Source organism: Hemibagrus wyckioides, linkage group LG08, assembly GCF_019097595.1.
Source record: "Hemibagrus wyckioides isolate EC202008001 linkage group LG08, SWU_Hwy_1.0, whole genome shotgun sequence".
NCBI lineage: Eukaryota > Metazoa > Chordata > Actinopteri > Siluriformes > Bagridae > Hemibagrus > Hemibagrus wyckioides.
In genome coordinates, this window is record NC_080717.1 from 15,821,214 (window position 1) to 15,843,711 (window position 22,498).

General features: G+C 40.3%; 1 protein-coding gene across 1 annotated transcript; it reads left to right on the forward strand.

Moving 5' to 3' along the window:
• Positions 1 to 17,502: 17,502 nt before the first annotated feature.
• On the forward strand, positions 17,503 to 22,073 carry gpr101 (G protein-coupled receptor 101). The gene is made up of 2 exons (XM_058397368.1): positions 17,503 to 18,218; positions 18,356 to 22,073. The coding sequence occupies exon 2, from the start codon at positions 18,459 to 18,461 to the stop codon at positions 19,737 to 19,739; it is 1,281 nt and encodes a 426-aa protein (XP_058253351.1). The 5' UTR covers positions 17,503 to 18,218; positions 18,356 to 18,458; the 3' UTR covers positions 19,740 to 22,073.
• Positions 22,074 to 22,498: the final 425 nt, after the last annotated feature.

The following is a 22,498-nucleotide window of genomic DNA, read 5'->3' on the forward strand; positions in this document are numbered from 1 at the left end:
TTCAATGATCATGAGAACGGCGAGGAATCAGCCCAGAATTACACTGGAGGATTTTGTCAATGATCTCAAGGCAGCTGGGACCATAGTCACCAAGAAAACAATTGGTAACACACTACGCCGTGAAAGACTGAAATCCAGTAGCGCCCACAAGGTCCCCCTGCTAAAGAAAGCACATGTACAGGCTCATCTGAAGTTTGCCAGTGAACATCTGAATGATTCAGAGGTCATTTGGTCAAATGAGGCCAAAATCCAGCTCTTTGGCATCAACTCAACTCGCCGTGTTTGAAGGAGGAGGAATGCTGCCTATGACTCCAAGAAGACCATCCCCACCATCAAACATGGAGGTGGAAACATTATGCTTTGGGGGTGTTTTTCTGCTAAGGGGACAGGACAACCACACCGCATCAAAGGGACGATGGACAGAGCCATGTACCGTCAAATCTTGAGTGAGAACCTCCTTCCCTCAGCCAGGGCAAAATGGGTAGTGGATGCAAAGAGGAGTGGGCCCAAATTCCTTGCGATGTGAGATGTGTGCAAACCTGGTGGCCTACTACAAGAAATGTCTGACATCTGTGATTGCCAACAAGGGTTTGCTACCAAGTACTAAGTCATGTTTTGCAAAGGGGTCAAATACTTATTGCACTCAATAAAATGCAAATCAATGTATAACTTTTTTGAAATGTGTTTTCCTGGATTTTTTTTGTTGTTATTCTGTCTCTCACTGTTCAGATAAACCTACCATTAAAATTACAGACTGATCATTTCTTTGTCAGTGGGCAAACGTACAAAATCAGCAGGGGATCAAATAATTTTTCCCTCACTGTACATGATAGTACAGTATCTCTTTCACTTCACTGTGTGTGTGTGTGTGTGTGTGTGAGAGAGAGTGTTCTCTTCCACATTCTCTTACAATTTTTTTTTACCCTTTCCTATCTTTAGAAATGGTCAATGATTCAAGTTTCAGTGTGTGTTTGTGTGTGTGTGTGTGTGTGTGTTTGTGTGTGTGTGTGTGTGTGTGTGTTTGTGTGTGTGTGTGTGTGTGTGTGTGTGTGTGTGTGTACTCCAAATTTAAAATATTCAAACTGCATAAGCTGTACTACTTTTTTTTAACTGTCTTACAACATCATCCATGCCACATTCCCCAAGTATCTAAGTCCTCTTCCCCAACACATAATGTCAATCTTTTCAGCTAATTATAAAGCTTTTTATGGCATATATTGGGAGCACAAAGACATTATGATTAGGTGTAAAATAAGTCTGACAGGCTAGTCCAGGATGTTTATTCATGTCAGGTGAGTGCTTGTGAAGTGTGCTGTGCTCAAATGATTACTAGAAGCAGTACACTGTTTCTGAATAATAGCAATAGCAGAATTCTGGCAGTCACAAACCCTGAAATCATTTCTTCCTTATTTGGTTAAATTACATTGGGATACATTACATAGGGCACCCTCAACTGCACAGCTATATGAATGTAAGTCATTCTGTATAATGATGTCTGTGAAATGCCATAAACTGTAACTAAATTACAGCCTAAATAAACACCCCTTTACTCATTCTTTTGCAAACAATTCTCTGTAATAAAAAAAAATCATAAACATCTTCCCATAGTCCCTTCTGCAGATCAAGAATGAACCTCTAAAGCCTAGTGTACACTACAAGATTTGACAGTTGCCAACTAATTTTGGCAACTACATGTGCTGCAGATCTCTGAAACCCAGATGATCATTCATCTATTTGTTTGGGAGAGTGAGGGCAAAATGTAAACCCAGTTATATTAATATAAGGTAAGAAGAGTGCAGACCTGTCACAAGCTGTCAAGTAATAACCTTTGTGGTGTGTTGATCAGGGCACCACCCAAACATGATATGGCTGATCAGATTATCAAAACTGAGCAACAAATCTGAAACTCTTTTCTTATTATTCTGGGAGATTTTAATAGAGCTAACTTCAGCCATGAGGTAATAAAATACAACCATCACTTTACATGTAACACCAGACACCCTAACACAATGGATGATTGTTACACCATACTAAATAACACATATCAATCTATCTCCCAGACAGCTGCATGATATTCTGATCACAGTCTGGTGCACCTTGTTTACTATTACAGGCAAAAAATTGAGCGCCGTGCTTATATGTCCGTGTAGAAACCCAGAAGTGAGTTTCAAAGCTCGAGAGAGAGCTCCCTCTGGTGTTCAATATCTAGATGAGACGTGACAGAGCCTAGGGTTAGGACCCCTCCCAATCCACCAGATACTGAATTTCTAATGCGACATGAAACCTAAAGGAAACGCACTTGGTAGGTGGGGGCCCCATCTATGTCCAAAGGAGGAGGAGGTTCACTGTTAGTGAGTCTGTCGGAGTGGGGTTCATGAGCAGGCTTGAGAAGGGAGACATGGAAAGTGGGAGAGATGTGATAAGAGGAGGGGAGCTGAAGACGATAGGAGATTGGGTTGATTTGATGAATTACCCTGAAGGGGCCAATGAACTTGGGGCTGAGCTTGCGGCATGGAAGTTCGGAGTCTCAGGTTCCGGGTCGACACCCAGACTCGTTGTCCCATTTTATAGGGGGGTGTTGACGTCGGTGTCGATTAGCCTGAAGTCATTGTCTCCTCACTGCCCTTTGTAGCTGAACATGTGCTCGTTCCCATACCTCCTGACTGCGCTGCACCCACTCATCAACATTCGGGACAGCTAAGGGATCCCCAGACCATGGAAACAATGGTGGCTGATAACCAAGAACACACTGGAAAGGTGTAAGGCCAGTGGAGGAGAGAGTAAGTGAATTCTGGCGTAATCAGCCCAGGGGAGGAATTCACTCCAACGATGATGTTTGCAGAAGACCCTCCACACTCATGAAGTAAACTGGGGACCCCTATCAGACACGATATCCTCAGGGAGTCCACAGTTCCTAAATACGTGCTGAAACAAGGCGTTAGCTGTTTCCATGGCGGTGGGTAACCCTTTAAGTGTAATTAATTTACATGACTACGGTTAATGAGAGAATCGGTTAATGACAACCATGACAGTGGTGAGAAAGTCAGTGGAAATATGGGACCAGGGATGTTGGGGAATGGGGTTCCAATAATCCCTCAGGAGGCAGATGGCTAGATGGGTTCAGGGTGAGTGGGAGCGTTCAGTGTTTTGTGTCATCTGGAGAGGGCATCTGCTTTGCTGTTCTTGGACCCAGGGCGATACGTGACAGAAAACTGAAAACATGTAAAAAAAAAAAAAAGGGCCCACCAAGCTTGGCGTGGATTGAGGCTTTTGGCCCCATGGAGATATTCCAAGTTGCGGTGGTCAGTCAAGACGAGGAAAGGATGCTGGGCCTCATATAGCCAGTGTCTCCACTCCTCCAAGGCAGCCTTCATTGACAATAGTTCTCTGTTACCCATGTTGTAATTGGCCTCAGCTGTGGTCAGTTTCCTGGAACAGTAAGCACAGGGGTGACATTGGGATAAGACAGCACCTATTTCACAACTAGAAGTGTCTACTTCAACCACGAAGGGGAGGTTCGGGTTAGGATGATGTAAGATAGGCACTGTAGTGAACCTGAGTTTAAGGTTGGAGAAGGCGCTTCTGACTATATCAGACCATAGTAGTTTCCTGGATTTACCCTTCTACATAGATGTTAGAGGAGCGCCGACCATGCTGTAGTTCTGTATGAAGCACCTGTAGAAATTGGCGAACCCCAGAAAGCACTGTAGTTCCTTTACCGTTTTGTAACAGCTTGTACATTTTTCTGGTCCATTTCCACTGGGGACAGTTGAGGGTCGGATGTATCCGGCTGCGAGGGCCTCCTAATATACTGCTCTATAGCTTTGCTTTCAGGCAGGGAGAGAGGGTAAACCCGACTTTTGGGTGGCACAGTGTTGGGAAGCAGATTAATGGTACAATTTCAGGGGCGGTGAGGCAGGAGGTGAGTTGCCCTTGCTTTACTGTTTACTGAACACCTCCCAAAAGTCATGGTACACTTTAGGACACGCCGACTGAGACGTGGTTTCAGGGCTTTCTACTGATGTGGCAAGACATAGAGGTGGCAGGGTGTTGTAAAAACAAGTGTACATGCAGTGAGGAGACCAGCGTTCTAATTCCCAATCTCTCCATGAAATTTGGGGTTCGTGCTGTTGGAGCTATGGGAATCCTAACATGATGGGGTTAGCAGGAGAGGAGATGACGTAGAAGGCCAGATGCTCATGGTGAAATAATCCGATTTGTACTGTGAGGTGCTTGGCCTGACTTGTGCGGTAACCCCACCCGATTGGGGTTGATCATTCACTGCCATCACACGTAGTGGAGGGGTGCATGGAACAGTGAGCAGATGTAAGTCCTCAACGAGTCTGCTGTCTATGAGGTTGACGGCCACTCTGGAATCTATCAGTGCTGGAATAGAGAAACATTCTTGAGCATAGTGTAACTTGGCGAGCAGAGAGAGATTAGAAGGGACCGAATTTCTCCCCATCTGTGATGTGGATGGCCTCTCAGGGCATGCGTAGACTGGCTGCTCTTCCTGCAGTAATAGCACAGGTGCTGTCTTGTTTGGTGCAGACGCTCCTCCTTCAATAGACGGGCACGGCTGAGTTGCATAGGTTCATGTCCCTCCTCCCTGGGACTAAAAAACTCACAGGTATAAGCTTGGGGGTGGCTTTGGGTGTTCCTGCGATGTTGACGCCGGGGGTTATCCAGCCAGATAGCCGTAATGATGTAATTAGAGAGCGTAGTATTGGTGTCACGACATGCCATCTCTGCTTGCAGACTGCTGAAGCCCTGTCTAATGCTCTCACAGTGAGGAGTGACAACATGAAAGCACACTTGGTGGTATCCTCCCTGTGGAGCTCGGGCTGGTGTGCAAAGAAGTTATTGCACTGCCTCAACAATGATTGGGGGAGCCATCTAATTTTTCTGGAAGCACCATGCGAGGTGACTCACCGCATGAGTAGGGGTAGGGCCGGCACGGTAGGGGTAGGCGGCGTGGTTAGTGGCGGCTGCTGGTTGTTGTTGGCTATCAGCCTGTTGCACCTCAACTTGGTCCTGATATGCATGGATAATGGCACCTTCACGCACTTTGATGGCTCTTAACTCCACTGGATCCTCCAGATGTAAAGTCATACACAATAAATCCAATATGAGAGATATAGCAAGGCTCAGTACGTTAGCAAAAGTGAAACGATACTTCCTGTGGTGTGCTGTGTTTATATGTCTGAGTAGAAACCCGGAAGTGAGTTTCAAAACTCAGGAGAGAGCTCCCTCTGGTGTTCAGTATCTAGACGAGCCGTGACATTGGCCTTGCTGTTGCAGTGCCTTAGAAGAGGACTGTACATTTTATTTAACAGTTTAAACACTTACATACTGTTCATTTTAAATGTGTTGGCGCAGCCATTCTTGCTTTTGATAACCGGGACATTTATTAAATAAAACGGAGGCAAAATAACGTGTACACCATTAGGGAATTGCTGAACCAGAACCGGAAATTGTTTTTATTTTTGCATACTTCCAATTATAATAACACATATTAAATTATAAACTATTACAAATCTTAACACCCCCACTTGCTCTCATACTGTATCCCATTATGCAAATAAAATAACATTACAAACTGATACATTTTTGTATCCTTCTTTGTTTGTTCTTACATACCAAACATGAATCTGTGAAACTTTTCTAGTTTAAACTTTGTTACTGGTTTAGTCATAACATCAGCAACCATTTCTTCAGTTGGACAATACTCAATGGTAACTTTGCCATTACTGAGTGCTGATCAAATGAAATGAACATGTTTACATCTTTGTCGACACACTGGGTTTTTCGATAGAGCTACAGCACCTTGGTTATCCTCAAAGATTTGTACTGATGTGTATTGACAGTCATTATCCATGCTGTTCAACAACTGTACAAGATACATGCTTTCCTGTGTGTTTGCAGCCAGTGCCATATACTCTGCTTGACATGCAGATAAAGCAACTGTCTGTTGTTTCCTTGACTTCCAGGAAATCAGAGGACCATTTCTAGTAAGACTGAAACAGTATCCCGTTGTACTCCATCTGTCATTTGGATCAGAAGCCCAATCAGCATCACTATATGCCACAAGTTTAAGTTTTTCTTCACTTTTCCTGTAACATAGTTCATGATCAATTGTCCCTTTTAAGTATCTCATTACATGTTTAACTGTAGACCATTGTTGTTCATTTGGTTCCGACAAGTACTGAGATAGCTTACTAACAATCCAACTTAGATTAGGTCTAGTACATGTCGTCAGATAGATCAAACTACCTACTGCTTCATGATACCTTTTAGGATCAACAGGGTCACAATCTCCATTGTGATCCAGCTTTTGCTCACATGGTGTTGACCTTGGTTTATACTCTGACATACTGAATCTTTCCAGAACCTTTGAAATGTACCTCTTTCGATTCATTTTTACCACATCGTCATTCTGATGGAAATCAATCCCTAGAAAACATATCAGTTTTCCCAGATCTTTAATTTTAAACTTTCCTGTCATGACTGTTTTTGTGTCATTTAGTAAATCATTATTACTGGCAGCAATAATTAGATCGTCAACCCAGATTATTACTATTACTCTCCCTTTTTCAGTTTGTTTACTGTATACACAATGGTCAGCTGAATTCTGTACAAAACCATTGTCACTGAGCCAATCATGTAACATTTTATTCCAATTTCTATATGACTGTTTTAAACCATACAGTGATTTGTTTAGTTTACAGACTAGTGTTTCACCCATGTCTGACTTCACTTCAAAACTCTCTGGCTGTTAAGTGTAAATCTCGCAGTCAATTGGGGCATGTAAATAAGCCTTTTTTACATCCATCTGGTGGAGAACAAGATCATATTGAGCTGCCATTTGCATTAAGGCTCCTATTGAAGTGATGTTTGCTGTTGGTGAGAAAGCTTCTATGTAATCTGCACCTATCAGTTGACTATAACCTTTGGCAACATATCTGGCCTTGTACGTCTCAGCTTCATCTGCATTATGTTTTATTGCATAGACCCATCTACCCCCACTGCATGTTTACCCTCTGGTAAGGTAGTCAGAGTAAATGTGTCGTTCTCCTTAAGGGAGTCCATTTCCTCTTCCATGGCTCTAGCCCACTTCTGTGACTCGTTTGAACTCATTGCTTCCTTAAAGGTTTGTGTTACATAACACACTTTGTAACAGTAGTCAGTATTCGTTAGAACATGGTTATTACACTTAACATCAGAGACATAATCTGCTAGTATTGGGGAGCTCTCCTATTTCTTTTAGGGTAACGGTTACTCTGGTTACTTTCCTCTGTCTGAGGACTACCCTCATTTTTAGCTTCAGTTGGAGGTTCATGAGTCTCTTCTAAAGTCTAGTCAGTCTCATGGCCCTTTGTCTGAGAGGGTGCATACCTTTCCCCATGAAAATCATCACTTGACAATGAAATGTCAGTCTGTGCTTGGTGTTCAGTAGTACACTTTGTTACAAATTTCAGAAGTCTGTGCTTAAGGACTTTCCTTGTGTCTGGATAGTAGACTAGGTATGCAGGGCTGTTTTCGTCATACCCTACAAAGACTCCTTTTTCACATCTTGCATCCAATTTCTTTTTGTCATGCTTGTACACATAACATTCTGAACCAAAATCCCTCAATTTAGAAAGATCAGGTTTTCTTCCCGTCAGTGCATGGTATGGTGTTTGCTGTATTCAGCTATTGTAACACCTGTTGCGAATTACTGCAGCAGTCATTATAGCATAAGTCCACAATGTCTTGGGTAGATTGATCTCTAAGAGCATACATCTTGCCATTTCAAACAGGGTTCTCCAATTTCTCTCAGCAGTCCCATTTTGATGAGGTGAATATGGTGCTGAGGTCTCGTGCCTAATACGATTTTTGCTTAGCAGTGACTGGAACTCTTTTGCCATGAATTCTGTTCCATTATCTGACCTAACACACCTTATGGTCCCATAAGAGACAATGTCAGCAATGAACCTTTCAGTAGCTTTCACAGTGTCACTCTTTGCTTTCAAAAAGTACACAAACACTGAACCTGAGTAGTCATCAGTAAATGCTAGAACGTACTTGAAACCATCTTTGGCCTCTGGATCAATAGGTCCAGCTAGATCTGTATGGACTAGTTCAAGTGCGGCCTTAGCTCGTCTGTCAGGTTCTCTGTTTCTACTCTGAACAAACTTTCCTTGTATGCAAACTTCACAGTTTAGATTAGACTTATCAATCGTACCATTAATTTTCATTCCCTCAACTACAAAAACTAATTTTGTAATTTGAAAATATCATCATAATTGCAGTGACCAAGGATTTCATGCCAGGTTTGAATATCATAACATCTGTTACAACTATCACTGTCATTATTTACTGTGTTCAGATAGTATAGTCTATTACACACCATGTGAAACTTGGTACCGTTCTTATGAACAAGTTCGTCTTGTCCTTGTTTAAAGTGGATCGAAGCTCCATTTGTTGTTGCTGCTTTTACAGAGAAGATGTTCTGTGGGTATGATGGGATGTATAGTGCACTCCTCAGTGTTGCCTTCACCTGACATCCCTCACTGTCAATAAGGCACACCTCGGCATCACCCCTTCTCAGTGCTACTCCACTTGCTCTGGTCCCGTCTGCTAACTCAATGTAGTGTTTTTCCAGCTGGAATTTGTCATCAAATTGCTTAAATTTTCCAATGTCCGTAATACTGTGTGATGTCGCACCTGTGTCAACCATCAGCCCTTTCTGCTCCACTCTGTAAAACTGGTCAACCAGTCATTTGCTTTAAAGACAAACGTGTGTTCATTATCCTCTGCATCAGTGGCTTGTTTAACATTGTCTTTCTTCCGACATCTACAATTTTCATCTTTGTGTGTTGAGCTTTTGCAGTAACTGCACCACAGTCTCTTGCGATTTTGGTTCGGGCAAGCACGTGCTCTGTGTCCTTTTTGACCGCAATTGTAGCATGTCATGTCCGAGTCTGTGAGTCGTCCTTTCCCCCTCCATTCAGGAGCTGAGGCACTCGCTCTCATCACGGTGTCATCATTCTTACTGCTGTGAAAATTTTCTGTACTTTCAAAACTTCTCAACTTGGTTTTGAATTCCGCAAACGTTATGTTTATATCACTTTGTGTGATATGGACGGCAAACGGTTTAAATGCGTCTGGCAAACCCTTCAAAATCATTGCAATTAAAAGTCCATCACTGAGAGTCTCTCCTGCATTTCTCAGCGCGGTGATTGCGGTTTCAGCTCGAATAATATAGTCTGTGACACTCTTATTGGCCGTTTTCTGTAAGGATGTTAACTCAGTGTACAGGCTAATTATTCGCGGTTTTCCTTTACCAGCATAATAGCTCCTCAAAATCTGCAAAGCTTTCCTACCGTCATCAGCAGCATCTCTCATTACAAGTGACAAACTTTTGTCATCCAGGTACTGAATCAGCTCAGCATAAGAATTCATTCATTTTTCATTTTTACCGACAGCATCTTCTTCCTCATCGTCTCTTGTGGGAAGCTCTGACAATATAGTGTCCTTTAGCCCTAGCAAGCGCATGTGTCCTAAAAACTTTGCCTCCCAGAGTTCAAAATTCTTTACATCTCCATCAAAACACAATCTTTTCCATCGGCTACCTACTTCTCTCCTGGGCTCATAACCTGTTGGCGCAGCCATTCTTGCATTTGATAACTGGGACATTTATTAAATAAAACAGAGGCAAAATAACATGCACACCATTAGGGAATTGCTGAACCGGAACCGGAAATTGTTTTTATTTTTGCATACTTTCAATTATAATAACACATATCACATGACATGAGCAGTATGAGGGCACTATTACAAATCTTAACACCATGCCTTCACAGTATGGGCTGGGACATTCTCTCATAATAAGTAATGCAGTTCATAATACCAAATTTTGATCTACAGATCTGTTTAGAATCAAGTACAAAGAGTAAACAGAACTCAGGAGTGTGTGTGAGTTAAGATATGAATTGAAGACAGGTGATATAGCCAACATGCCCATTTTTAACACATAAAACTTAAAAAGTTACTGCACACGAGTAAATTAAATCTCACATGTTCTGACTCTCACGTGTGTGAATCTCTGATCAGTTTACCGTTACAAACATAATTTGTATTTATATTTATATACATTTACACAGTTATGGTAATTACTTAGTAATAACTTGGTTATTACATAGTTCAATAAGTGAGGATTTAATGATTTTCAGTCATTTATTTCTAATTCTATTCTAATTTTAATTCTATAATATTCTAATTTTATAGCTAATTATTTTAGAGCACTTTTACTGCTGATGCTGTTAGGTGTTTAATAGCTGTGTCGGCTCAGCGTCAGAGAATTACCTCACGTAGCCATATTCTTTTGTGCGTCCATTTTTCATTATCAGCTTTACAAGGAGATATGAAAAGCAAACAATGAGAATTTCACATATGATTAAATCTATATATATAAACAGAACAGCTATGTTTTGTTAGTATCAGGGAACTGGGATTGAAGCCACCCTATATTCCATATGTCAGTCTTCTGTGTTAAAGGTCATTTCAGACAGCTGTATTAAATAAACACTCCACTACACACTTGTCTCCTAACAGAGAGAGTAGGGGGAAGTGAACACAGTTTATTGTGAAAGGAAGAAACTGGAAGGATTAGTAGTTGACCTTAATGCTGATGATGTTCCCAAATTGGAGGAACTCCTTGTGCAGGTGGTACTCGTCGTCCTAACACCTAATGAACAATTCCACCCCTTTGCAGATTTACTGTGGGACATTCTCATCCTCTCAGGTCTGTGATCTGCAGATAGACATTTATGCTGTACCTTGGTGTTTTTGCTGTAGGGAGTCTTGTCCATTGGCAGGTTTCTGGAACTTGTAGGCAGCTGCATCTTATCTTCTCTTTTTAGTCTCCAAGTCTGCATCGTCTCCCTCTGCTCCAGGACCACTTAAATCTTCTTCTTCTTTTCGATGACTTCCTCAACTTTCTCTCTCTTCTCCTGAACCACCTTAAGCTTCTCCTTCTATTCCATGACTTCCACAACTTTTTCCCTCTTTTCTCAGGTCACCTCAAGCTTCTCCTTCTTCTTGAGGACCTCCTGCTCCTTCTGCTTCACTGCCTCCTGCAGCTCAGTGTCCAACACATCCATAACTTTTCCTCCTGAGCGGGCTAGGAGTTGGTGGAGACCTAATGGACACAGCATTGTCACTCTGGACAGGAGGCTGATCAGAGGTGAGTTGAGGCCCAGGTCTCAGGTATAGACACAGGTTCACGTAGAGACATGGTCTCAGGTGGATATACGGTCCTGGGTGTAGACACACGTTCAGGTGGGGACACAGATTTGGGTAGAGACATGGTTTCAGGTGGATACACGGTCTTGGGTGTAGACTCAGGTTTGGGTGGGGACACGGTCTCGGGGAGAGACACAGTTTCAGGTGGAGACATGGTCTCAGGTGGAGACGTGGCTCCTCCTCCCAGAAGTTTGTCAGTGGTGACGTCCTGGCCACCATCATTAGGGTCCTGAATTCTAATCTGTAGTTAAATTGTAAAGCTCCTGGAGATATGTTAGTGAAAGGTCTTGAGTTAATATGTGAAAACATCATTATAAGAACAATAAGCATTTTTCTTGTAGCTTTTCTTACCAGTGTGCACTTCCTTTTGTCCAGATTTGGCTGACGATATTGAGAAGGCTGGCGAGATGGGAGGAAGAATTGTTCCTCATCAGTCTCCATTCTTGATGGTTGGGGGTAGAAGTAGGGTGTCAGGACAGGGTAGTACATGGTGGTAGAAGTAGACTGGGACAAGGATGAAGTGAGGTGTGTTTTTGCCAAGCACATAGTAAAACATTGTCTCAGACTGGAACTGAAAGAAGAAACAGAGTCGGCTTTTAGAGAGACTAATTACTTTAGAAGAACAAAAATAAATGAACAGGTTCATACTGAGGTTCATTTCTATTCAGGAACGAGAACTGGATTTATTACTTATTATACTGTGTCTTCTGCTCCTGTGTTAAATCATCATGTCCAAGACTTTAGCACTCCCTAAGACAATGGGCTATTTGTCTTACTAATTAATATGAAATTAACACTAATGTTAATGAATATTAAACTAAACAATAAAATATTTTACTATACGATATGGAACTTTCCAGAAATCCAATTCTATGAATTCAGTAAATGTTATACACTAACTACTAACTATACATAACCATATGTTTATGTTCACAACCACACAATAATGTCATGTCAATAATTACATTATATTCAAAATATCCTGACTAGGATTTTAAAATATGACCAGCTCAGCCCCAAGAAGCCTCACTCAATGTTTGTGGTAAAATATATTCACACTGGTGTCTTCTATTTAATAACAATCTGCACATCTGAGTGAATCTCAGGCTTAGCTGATTTCAAAGAAGGACAGTGTGATTTTTTTAATGAAGTGAAGTTATTAGGTATCTCTGCTCTTCATGCTTTTTTTGTCAGTTTGATGATACTACAGACAGCCACCAGGACAGGAAAGATCTACTCAGCCACCAGTTTCACTACAACCCTGCCTCCTTCTCTGCATTTGCCAAAATGCCTTAATAAAAAATACTTCATATATTTAATATGACAGAATAGACTTTGGTGGCTGTCAGTGTATTTCACCATTAAGTGTAATCTTATGTTTCTTTTTTTAGATGTGGACTATCTGCTGAGTTCAGCCTCACTGCCTGACCTGCTTAAAATGAACAAAAATGACAGAAAGATGTCGATAATACTTGTGTCTAAAAGGTTAACTCTGTATATCAAAGCTACGTTTGCTATTTTCTAGTATTGTATTTTTGCATTAATGAACTCTTTTACATTACATTTTTTATGCACAAAAACTGCACGTAAAAACAAACATGCACTTTATTCATAGCAGTTACTCATAATCATCCAATATTCACATCACTGCATTTCACCAGTAACTGTATCATTTCATATGCTGCATTTTATTATAGGTATTTTGTCTATTTATTTTTACAGTGTACAGCACTGTACAGCCACTTTATTTTATTTGGTTCGCTGTTATGTACAGCTACTTCCACTTTATCTTATTTTATTTGATCTCATTTTACTTTTTTCATAGTATTTTATTTTTTATTTTATTTTTAAATCCCCATTTTTGACCCTACTCTAAATGATTATATCTTTTATAATCATAAAAAACAGGTCACTGCATGTTGTACCATATATGATTGTCATTGTGATCAATAAAATTTAGAAGCTTTTTTTTAAAGCTGATATCTGTTAAAGTCAATTACAAGGACATTAATCCATTTGTTTCATATTATAATACTGAACCTTAAAAACTGACTACACAGTAAATGAAAAAATCTTGTTCTTCTTTCCTCATATATTATTTTCCAATAATTTTTAGACTACCTGGGGAATTCTGATGCCTGCAGAAAGTTTGACTGGTTTAAGTGGCATACATAACCTACATACCATTTTGTTTTTATTTCATCGTAACAACAGTTTCTCTAAGGTAATCATCATCTTTGTCTCATACCAGCTCATATCACACCTCCACTGCGCAAAATCTCTTCCTCCTTTAGGCTGAAATGCAGGTGCAATTGTAAATTGATACATTTACACCTGAGACTGTACACACACACACAAAGGCTAGACACATAACATGATCAGCCATAACATTAAAACCACTGACAGGTGACATGTGCGAATAACATTATTTAGCTTGTTACACTGGCTCTTGTCAAGAGGTGGGATTTATTTTATTAGGCATCATTTGAACAGTCAGTGATATATTCATTCACATAATTGGGGCAATTAAGCAATTGGCAAATGCATGTTTATGGAAGGTGGAGAATAACAAAAAAATATGCCACAAAATATGCACAGAAACAGCATCCTGAGATCATGTGGGCCTCAGTTATGCTACCATGCTACCCTGGAATAAGTTAAAGTAATGAATGTGTTAGTAGCATACTGGTGATTAGTTTTATTGCATAGCCAAGTGTGAACAATAAACCCTGGTCAACCACTGATAAGAAAATGACTGGAGTTTCCTCTATGAGGCCACACCACCATAGTCAGAGAGAGAGAGAGAGAGAGAGAGAGAGAGAGAGAGATCATGTTTTTTAAAGACATTGATTGGGTATCAGATTACATTCACTGTACAGTTACAGGCTTGTCTGTGTAGGCTTGGAAGATCTGGGTATATTTTTGGTGCTGGGAAAATTACAATTTTCATTATTATTGGGAATTTAAATTTGCCCATTGATTTTATCATACATATCTATTGTGTAGAAGTTAAGTCAAGTGGGTTTTTATTGTCATCCCTCTAAACAGCTTGTATACATTGGAACGAAATCTTTTTTCCCTTGGTCCATGGTGTAACACATAAATGTACACTACATAATTACATAAAGTGCAATACACAACAGTGTGAGACGAGAGCAGGACAAACGTACACAGAACAGAACAATAGACACACAGAACAATATATAAACAGTACATGGGCAGTAAACTGTAGTCTATTGGGATTAAGCATATAAGCATAACAACAAAAGGGCAGTAAAAAGGAGTAAAGTGTGCAGTGGTATTGCATCATACTGGGTTTGGTATTCTAATTGCTCACGTGATTGTTGAGTAATTTGGCTGCCACAGGGAAGAAATTGTTTCAGAGTCTGTTCATGGAGGCTGGGATGCTCCTGCACATTCTGCCAGATGGCAGAAGAGTAAAGTGTCCCTTAGAGGGTTGATAGGGGTCATAGGTTGTATGAGGAGTCAGTGGTGTATAGAGAGACCCCAATGATCTTTCCAGCTGTTCTCACAGTTTGCTGTAGGGTCTTGTGGTTGAACACTGTGCAGTTCACAGCTGGTCAGGATGGGATGGAGGGTTGTAGGAGTTTGGCTCTCTTCAGCCTGTGGAGGTGCTGCAGGGTCTTCATGACTAGAGATGTGCTGTTAAGAGACCAGGAGAGGTCCTCCATCATGTGCAAACCAAGAAACTTGTACACGCTCCACAATTGTTCCATTGATGTATAGTAGTAAGCAGTCTACTCAGAACCTGCAGAAGTCCTCTCTTTACTTCTATCTGCATTAAGAGATTGTTGTCTCTACACTATTCTTGGCCATCAGCAAACTTGTTGATGTGATTTGAACTGTACTTTGCAGCACAGGTATGAGTCAGCAGAGTAAACAGCAGTAGACTGAGCACACAGACCTGAAGAGTGCTTCAGTGTGATGGTGCTGGAGTTAGAGTTGCCTATCCTAACAGACAAAAAGTCCAGATAAAGGTGATTAAAATCTCACAAAGAATATGAAAGAATTTGCATTAAGAAATGAATACATTCTTAGCTGTACCGATTCCAAGAAATATTTCAAGTGCAAAAGTTAAATAAAAGAAACAACAATCACCATTTATATTAGCAAATAAGAACCTCCTAGTAAGAAATTAATTTAGTAATTGTTTGTGCATGCTATATGTGCTATAGCTTTGCCTATATATAAACAGCTATGGATTGTTTATAGGTCAAGTCTAAGGGAGCAGTGAGCCTTATGACAGAAAAGGAAAGGACTGCACAAGAGATGACACTCCTTTTCAACATGAAGGAGATGGAAGGTAACTAAAATTCTATAAAACAGACTGACATGTACCTTGCCCAGTAACCCAGCAGATGACAGATGCCTGGCATTAAACTGGATAAGACTATCAATAGCCAAACGTTTGTAGATGGGCGTGCAAAACCAACAACCTGTTTAAAATATTCTGACAAGTTTATTATATAGGAATAAGTACACAGTAGTTAGCTATATATTTGCTACTGCAGCTCAGCCATTATTGTTATAGGTCATTTTAAATATATAATTTTCGTCAAATTATTGATATAGACAATTTTTTGATAGATCCTTTTTAGCATTTTTAATAGTTTTAAGAAACTTTCTTATAAATGTCATCGTTAAAAATGTTAGAGTTGTTATTTTATATTTTTTCTTTTAGCTCCAGAAAACTATCGTTCAGCTTAAATTATGATAGCTATATAGACTATATCTAGGTTTAATGATAAAAGAAGTGAAGTGGACAATCATGGATCATGTCTCAAAGTTTAAAAGATATCACTTATATTTGTATTATTATATTGCTATAATAGGAAATAAATCAAAATCTGATATATTAAAAATACTTAATATGAGTTGCGGTTTGAAAAGATATTCTCTTTGGTTTATTTGATTGTATATTAGATGACCTCTGTGACTGTAAATAGAATTGCAGAGAGTCCACTGATAAAGAAATAATAAAGAATAATACATTTCTACAGTATGAAAAATGGTAAGAAATGTATAGCACTAACTTGCAGATTACTGTAGAATATAATTATTACTGGCTGTAGTACAGCAGGTAGCATTCTGGTTTGATCCTGGCCTCTGATTTCTTTCTGTGTTGAGTTTTGCATGGGTTTCCCACTCCAGATTCCACTCAAAAAACCTGCCAGTAGGTGGATTGCCTACTCTAAAAGTTCCCTAGGTGTAAACGTGTGTATGATAGATTTTGATGAACTGGCATCCTATTCAGCTGTTCTCACAGTTTGCTGTAGGGTCTTGTGTTTGGACACTGTGCAGTTCATGTACAACCTGTTGAATCAGCTGGTCAGGATGCGCTCTATTATCTGTAGAAGGTGAGAATGAGAGGGAGGGTCAAAGGAGTTTGGCTCTCTTCAGCCTGTCGAGGTGCTGCTGGGTCTTCATGGCTAGAGAGGTGCTGTTGAGAGACCAGGAGAGGCCCTCCATCATGCATAAACCAAGAAACTTGAAGCTTTCAATTCTCTCCACAATTGTTCCATTGATGTACAGTAGTAAGTTGTCTACTCATTAACTCCAGAAGTCAATGATCATCTCTTTAGTCTTAACTGCATTAAGAGATTATTGTCTCTACACCATTCTTGGCCATCAGCAAACTTGATGATGTGAGTAAACAGCAATGGCCTGAGCAATCACACACACACACAAAAAAAACATGTCAGTAGGTGGATTGGCTACTCTAAATTGCCCCTAGGTGTAAACATGTGTGTATGGTAGATTTTGATGGACTGGCATCCCATTCAGTGTGTATTTCCACTTAGTACACAGTGTTCCTGATCCAGATCCAGCGCTACCAGGATAAAACAGTTACTGAAGATGAATGAAATAATTATTATTTGAATACAGTAAATATACACCTTCACAATAAGAAGAACTAATTGTAAACTCTATACTGTATATAGACTGTATATAAGCTGCTCAAAAAGGATACAGGATGCTAATACTGGGGTACTTCTATTTATTCACTCCAAGCTATAAATTTTCAGATTGTTAATGCAATTTGTTTGAATTAGAATATTTGATATTGATTGATATAAAGAAGAAAAACATTCCAATGCTTCAATTTTATATATTAATTCATCACCACTTTGCATTTGGTGCTATTTTTTCTCAGGACCATCATGTTTGCATGTGAGGGCTATTTATGCTCCAGAGTGAAAAGCAGCTATGCAACTGCATATAGCGCAGGTGCATGTTGCAGCCTATATAGGGAGCACTCACAGCCGGTTTTGCAGCCGATGTGTGTTATGATTTATCCGTTATGATGTATCCGATTTGAATGAAAGAGAAAGGGAAGGAGAGAAAGAGAGAAAGCATCGCTGACGGTGATGATCAGAGACGTGCGCTGCATGCAAAAGCACAACGCGGCCATTGATTATCACTAAAATGAGAGCGTAGCGTCGCGAACGGAGCACAGCGCCGTCAATGGGTCCGCTCTCGTCGGAGGACGCACGACTAAAAACATACCCCAGCCTTGGATATGGCACTAAAGATATAGAGGATTCATCTCTTCTTATGAAGGTGGCAGTGGCAAGGTAAAAAAAAAAAAGAAAGAAAGAAAGAAAGAAAATAATAATTACACGGGTTTTTAAACGATTTGGACAGCGACGAGAGCGACAGCTTCTTTGTGTCCAGAGAATCCGCGCTTGGCTTAACAATGGAATTTGACAGCTGTGCTTTCCAGCTGTTTTGTCACCGCTGTGAAGGAGAAAAACGGCTTACAGATTGACCAAAGTGGCATTAGCTCAGTCAGCTGTGGGTACTCTAAGATATACCGAAGAAATATTAAGGAGAACATGAAACAAGTAGCTGTCATGATGTGGCACTGTATTCACTGGTGATTTATGCTCTAACAGATCTGATCTAAGAATGTAAGTCGGATTTGGTTATCCATGTTGAATGTACATTGTAGAAATAGCTGAATAAATGATAGATTTTGTGATAACGAGATCTGTCGTGCTGTTGAATATAGACACTCAGTGCACCTCCATTGTATTTAATCTCCTAGGTGAAGACTGAGACAGCAGAAAGCCTTGTACAGCTTGTCAGGTGATGTTGCTGGGGTGTAAGAGGCCGCCACATGCATCATCACCCACTTAATCAGCATCACCATGCCCACAATGCAGGATCCTAGCATGAATTATAACTTGAGTGCAGTGCCCTGGGACCCTGGTGCCTTCCAGCCACCCTCGCTGACAAACAGTGCTGTGAAGATGGTGGCCATATCAGCTATTGTGTGCATGTCTCTCTTTGGCAATGTGGTGGTACTGCTGGTGTTCCAGAGAAAGCCACAGCTGCTGCATGTGGCCAATCGCTTCGTGCTCAACCTGCTGCTGGCCGACCTGCTACAAACGGTGCTTGTCATGCCATTTGTTATTGCTGCCACCGTACCTGAGGTTTGGCCACTGGACACCCGTCTGTGTCAAGCTCTGGTGGTGCTCATGCACCTTTTTGCTTTCACTGGGGTAAACACTATTATTGTTGTGTCAGTGGATCGCTACCTGGCCATCATCCACCCACTGTCATATCCAACACGCATGACCCCTCACCTGGGCACTAACCTGATTGCTCTTACCTGGTTGGTGAGCTTGCTGCAGAGCACCCCACCTCTCTATGGCTGGGGAGCTATCGATTTCGACCGACACCATAATGCCTGCACCATGGTGTGGTCCTCCAGCCACTCATACTCAGCACTGGTGGCTACTCTTTCCTTTTGGCTGCCTGTGGCCATCATGCTTGGCTGCTACTGGATGGTGTTTAGGGCAGCCCGGCGGCAGAATGCTTTGGTGCACCCTGTTCAAACGAACCACCCTCCAGACTCAGGCTCCAGTCCCCACAGGCAGCAGCAACAGCCACAACAAGAAGGCTCCTTCTCAGCCACGAATCCTGCCAGGAACAGACACCGACGCTTCCACTACCACTGCAAGGCAGCAAGGGTGGTTTTCGTCATCATGGCCTCCTATGTGCTCAGTATGGGCCCGTACAGTGTTTTGAGCACCATTTCCATACGTTCCCGCACTGCTGTGCCACCGTGGCTGGCCTCATTGGCACTTGTCCTCTTTTTCCTACAGTGCTGCCTACACCCGTACATCTACGGCTACATGCACCGTAGTGTGCGCAAGGAGTTCTTGGCGCTGCTTTGTGGGCCACGATGTGGACAGACCCGTCCAGGGCGAGGTTCGGCTGTGGACAGCTGCTTCACAGTGACAGATGGGCGATCAGCACAGATGCATATCCCCAGCCACATGACCCGCATATGTTCCCTCCAGACTTGGGAAGAAGGGACAACATCATCCTCACCTATAGCCCGGAGGTCGAAGGAGAGCCACAAAGAGACAACGTCTGTGAGCGTGAGCTCCGAGAGAGAGCTTACTCTGCATAGCACCAAGTGAAATGACTGTTTTATGTTTGTAATATTCTTGAGGCAGACGAAGACATTAACTTGCATGACAGGGTCAAAAGTAATTAGTCCAGGTGACTAGGTTTATGTCTTAAATGTCTGACTGCTAATCCAGTAGGTTTCATCACTTTTATCTTGATATATTGCTAGACGTTTAAAATGGCCTGAGTGACTGAAAATCTTCATAGACACTGACTGAGCGGTTAGTAGATATTATTTGTCAGTTTCTTAAAAGTGAAATTCAAAGGGTCAAATACACAGAAAACTCATTGTATCTCTGATATTTCTATTAGTACCTAAGTCGTTTAAGCTGGTGGACACACATTGCAAAAATGCTATTCTAATGTTCTTGAAGCAAGAAATAGTTGATATAGTACTGAACTATTAAGAAATTATAAGTTAAATGTAGTATATTTTGTACTATTTTTTGATATAGTAGGGATTTACATGTATGTCATTTGGTGATGCTATGTGCAATATTTGTAAGTTCAACCAAAACAAATATTTTGGGTCCAAAAATGTGTCAGAGACAGAGAGAAGCTCTGACATTTAAACAATAGTGTGACAAATCTTGCTGTGGTATCTCAAATGCATGGGCGGAGATAAACTTTCATGAAAAATAAATGTTTTATAATAATAATAATAACAACAAAAGCAGATGGACATCAAAATTACAGGTGGGCAACAAGCAACATTTTAACAAGGCATTTATTAACAAAAGTAAACAATGCTTCAAGATAGCTTTTACAAATTTACACTTTACCTAGAAGGCTGGCTGTATGTGGAGGTTGGTGTTTCTCATGAGAGCATTCAGCCTCTCGAGGTGTAGTACAGTGTGTATATTGTCTTACTTCTTGACCACTATAAATTCTTGCTTTGTTGGCTATAGAGCAGTCTGCTGTTTAAAGCTGTATAGTATTACACTAGCCTTAGGAGAAACAGAATTAAATTGGTATACCCACCAAATGTTCAGAGGGATGACAATCCCCATGGGCACTTCATGTTCTGGAGGTGGACCACAGCAGGAAGAGCAACCTCTTTCACATCTGTATTCAGTTTTTCTTCCCCATAATACACTCATAGGGCTGCACAATATAGTCATAATATGTTCAGATCTGGTTGCTTTACACTGAAACACTGTACAACAGAGGAAATTATTACCGACATCATGCCGTTATTATTTACATATCCCTCAGATCCTGTTTTAAAGTCTCACAGCATGATTCAGGAGTGTGTTTATTTGAACCTTGCAGAAGCCAGTATCACAATACTGATTAACAAACAATATATTGTGCAGTCCTACTTAACCAGTGACAAAGAGCAATATTTGTCATGCTTAGCGATGAAACTGGGAGAACAAAACACTGATAGACTTTCACTACTGGCTAGTGAAGTAAAAACACTGGAAATGTCCTCCCTTATAGAAACATTTAAAAAAAAAAACCTCATCTATATTAGTTTTATAATCGTCTGACTTGACTGTCTCTATTTGTAAAGTTTTATAGCCTTAGGACACATCTGTTATTTCATACACAACACAGTTAATTGTGTCTGCTGGTTTGGTTGGTTCTTTTTTATATGCATCGTCAACCAGATTGTTAAGCTTACAGTATGGAACAATAGACATGAAATCTGGTTAAAGTTAGTACCTCCCAAGAAAAGATGATTTAATCAAGCACCTGGTCTTGGGAACACCTTACATTATATTTGTTTATTTATTTTCATTTTACAATGTACAACTTAAAAATGTTGGGGATGCGTCAAGCACAAACTCAGCCCAAATGAACCTAAATTCTAAATGAAATTGAATAAACCTGGAAGTGTTAAAGCTATCGAGATTTAATCTATTACAATTATCATCATCATCATAGTCCCTGTTCATCTAGACTGTTTTGAATATTTGATTTGTTAAACCTGTATGTGTTTTCAACAAGGTTATCAGTCATTTCCATGTAAATGCCAAGATCTGCTGACTCGATTCAACCACCCTTTGTTTTTCTGCAGGAACTCAAACGCTTAATGAGTAAATAATTAAGATCCTTATAATGCAAGGCATTTTTGGTAAAACTTGTACTTCTATTAAGAACAGAATTGTTTTAAACCATGTAGATGAATATTGTAATGATTTATATTGTGTTTTATTTTTGCTTCATGATGCAGGAATCTTTAAGTATACCTCACATGACTTTCTGAAGCTCAGTAGCAGCCGTGAGCGTTCCAATTAAAGTCCTTGAAGCAAAGCTTTCCGGGTATTGAATTCTTATTGCTCTAATGTCAAACTCTTGGTCATTTATTAAATCAGTGCTTTGTTTTACATGAAATTCAGTGTGTGATATCCATAAAAATTAAAAGTTGTTGACTAATAACCAATTATTAGTGATATCATGAAAAATCTCTCATATGTTTTATTATTATTATTATTATTTATTTACAGACCTTTTCACCTTTTGGCTTAAACTATTTTATAAAACGGAAATAAAAATGACAAATGTTTTACTATTCAAATTATAAAAAAAAAAAAAAGAAAAGGAAAAAAAAAAAAGAATGAACATATTTGGAGAACAATATAAAACCATAATATATATAAGAAATTCAATATAAGAAATCTAAATGTCTGCTCTAGACTGATAGCAATTTGTGCTTAAGGTTCAGGTAGCTGATCATCTCCCTTACAGATTCATTTGATCACAGTGTCCCCTCATTCTTTTACAGTTTCTAATGCCCACCACCTTCATTGACAAGTTAAGTATT

Coding starts and splice junctions, on each gene's coding strand:
- gpr101 (XM_058397368.1), top strand. CDS start 18,459: ATGCCCACAATGCAGGATCCTAGCATGAATTATAACTTGAGTGCAGTG.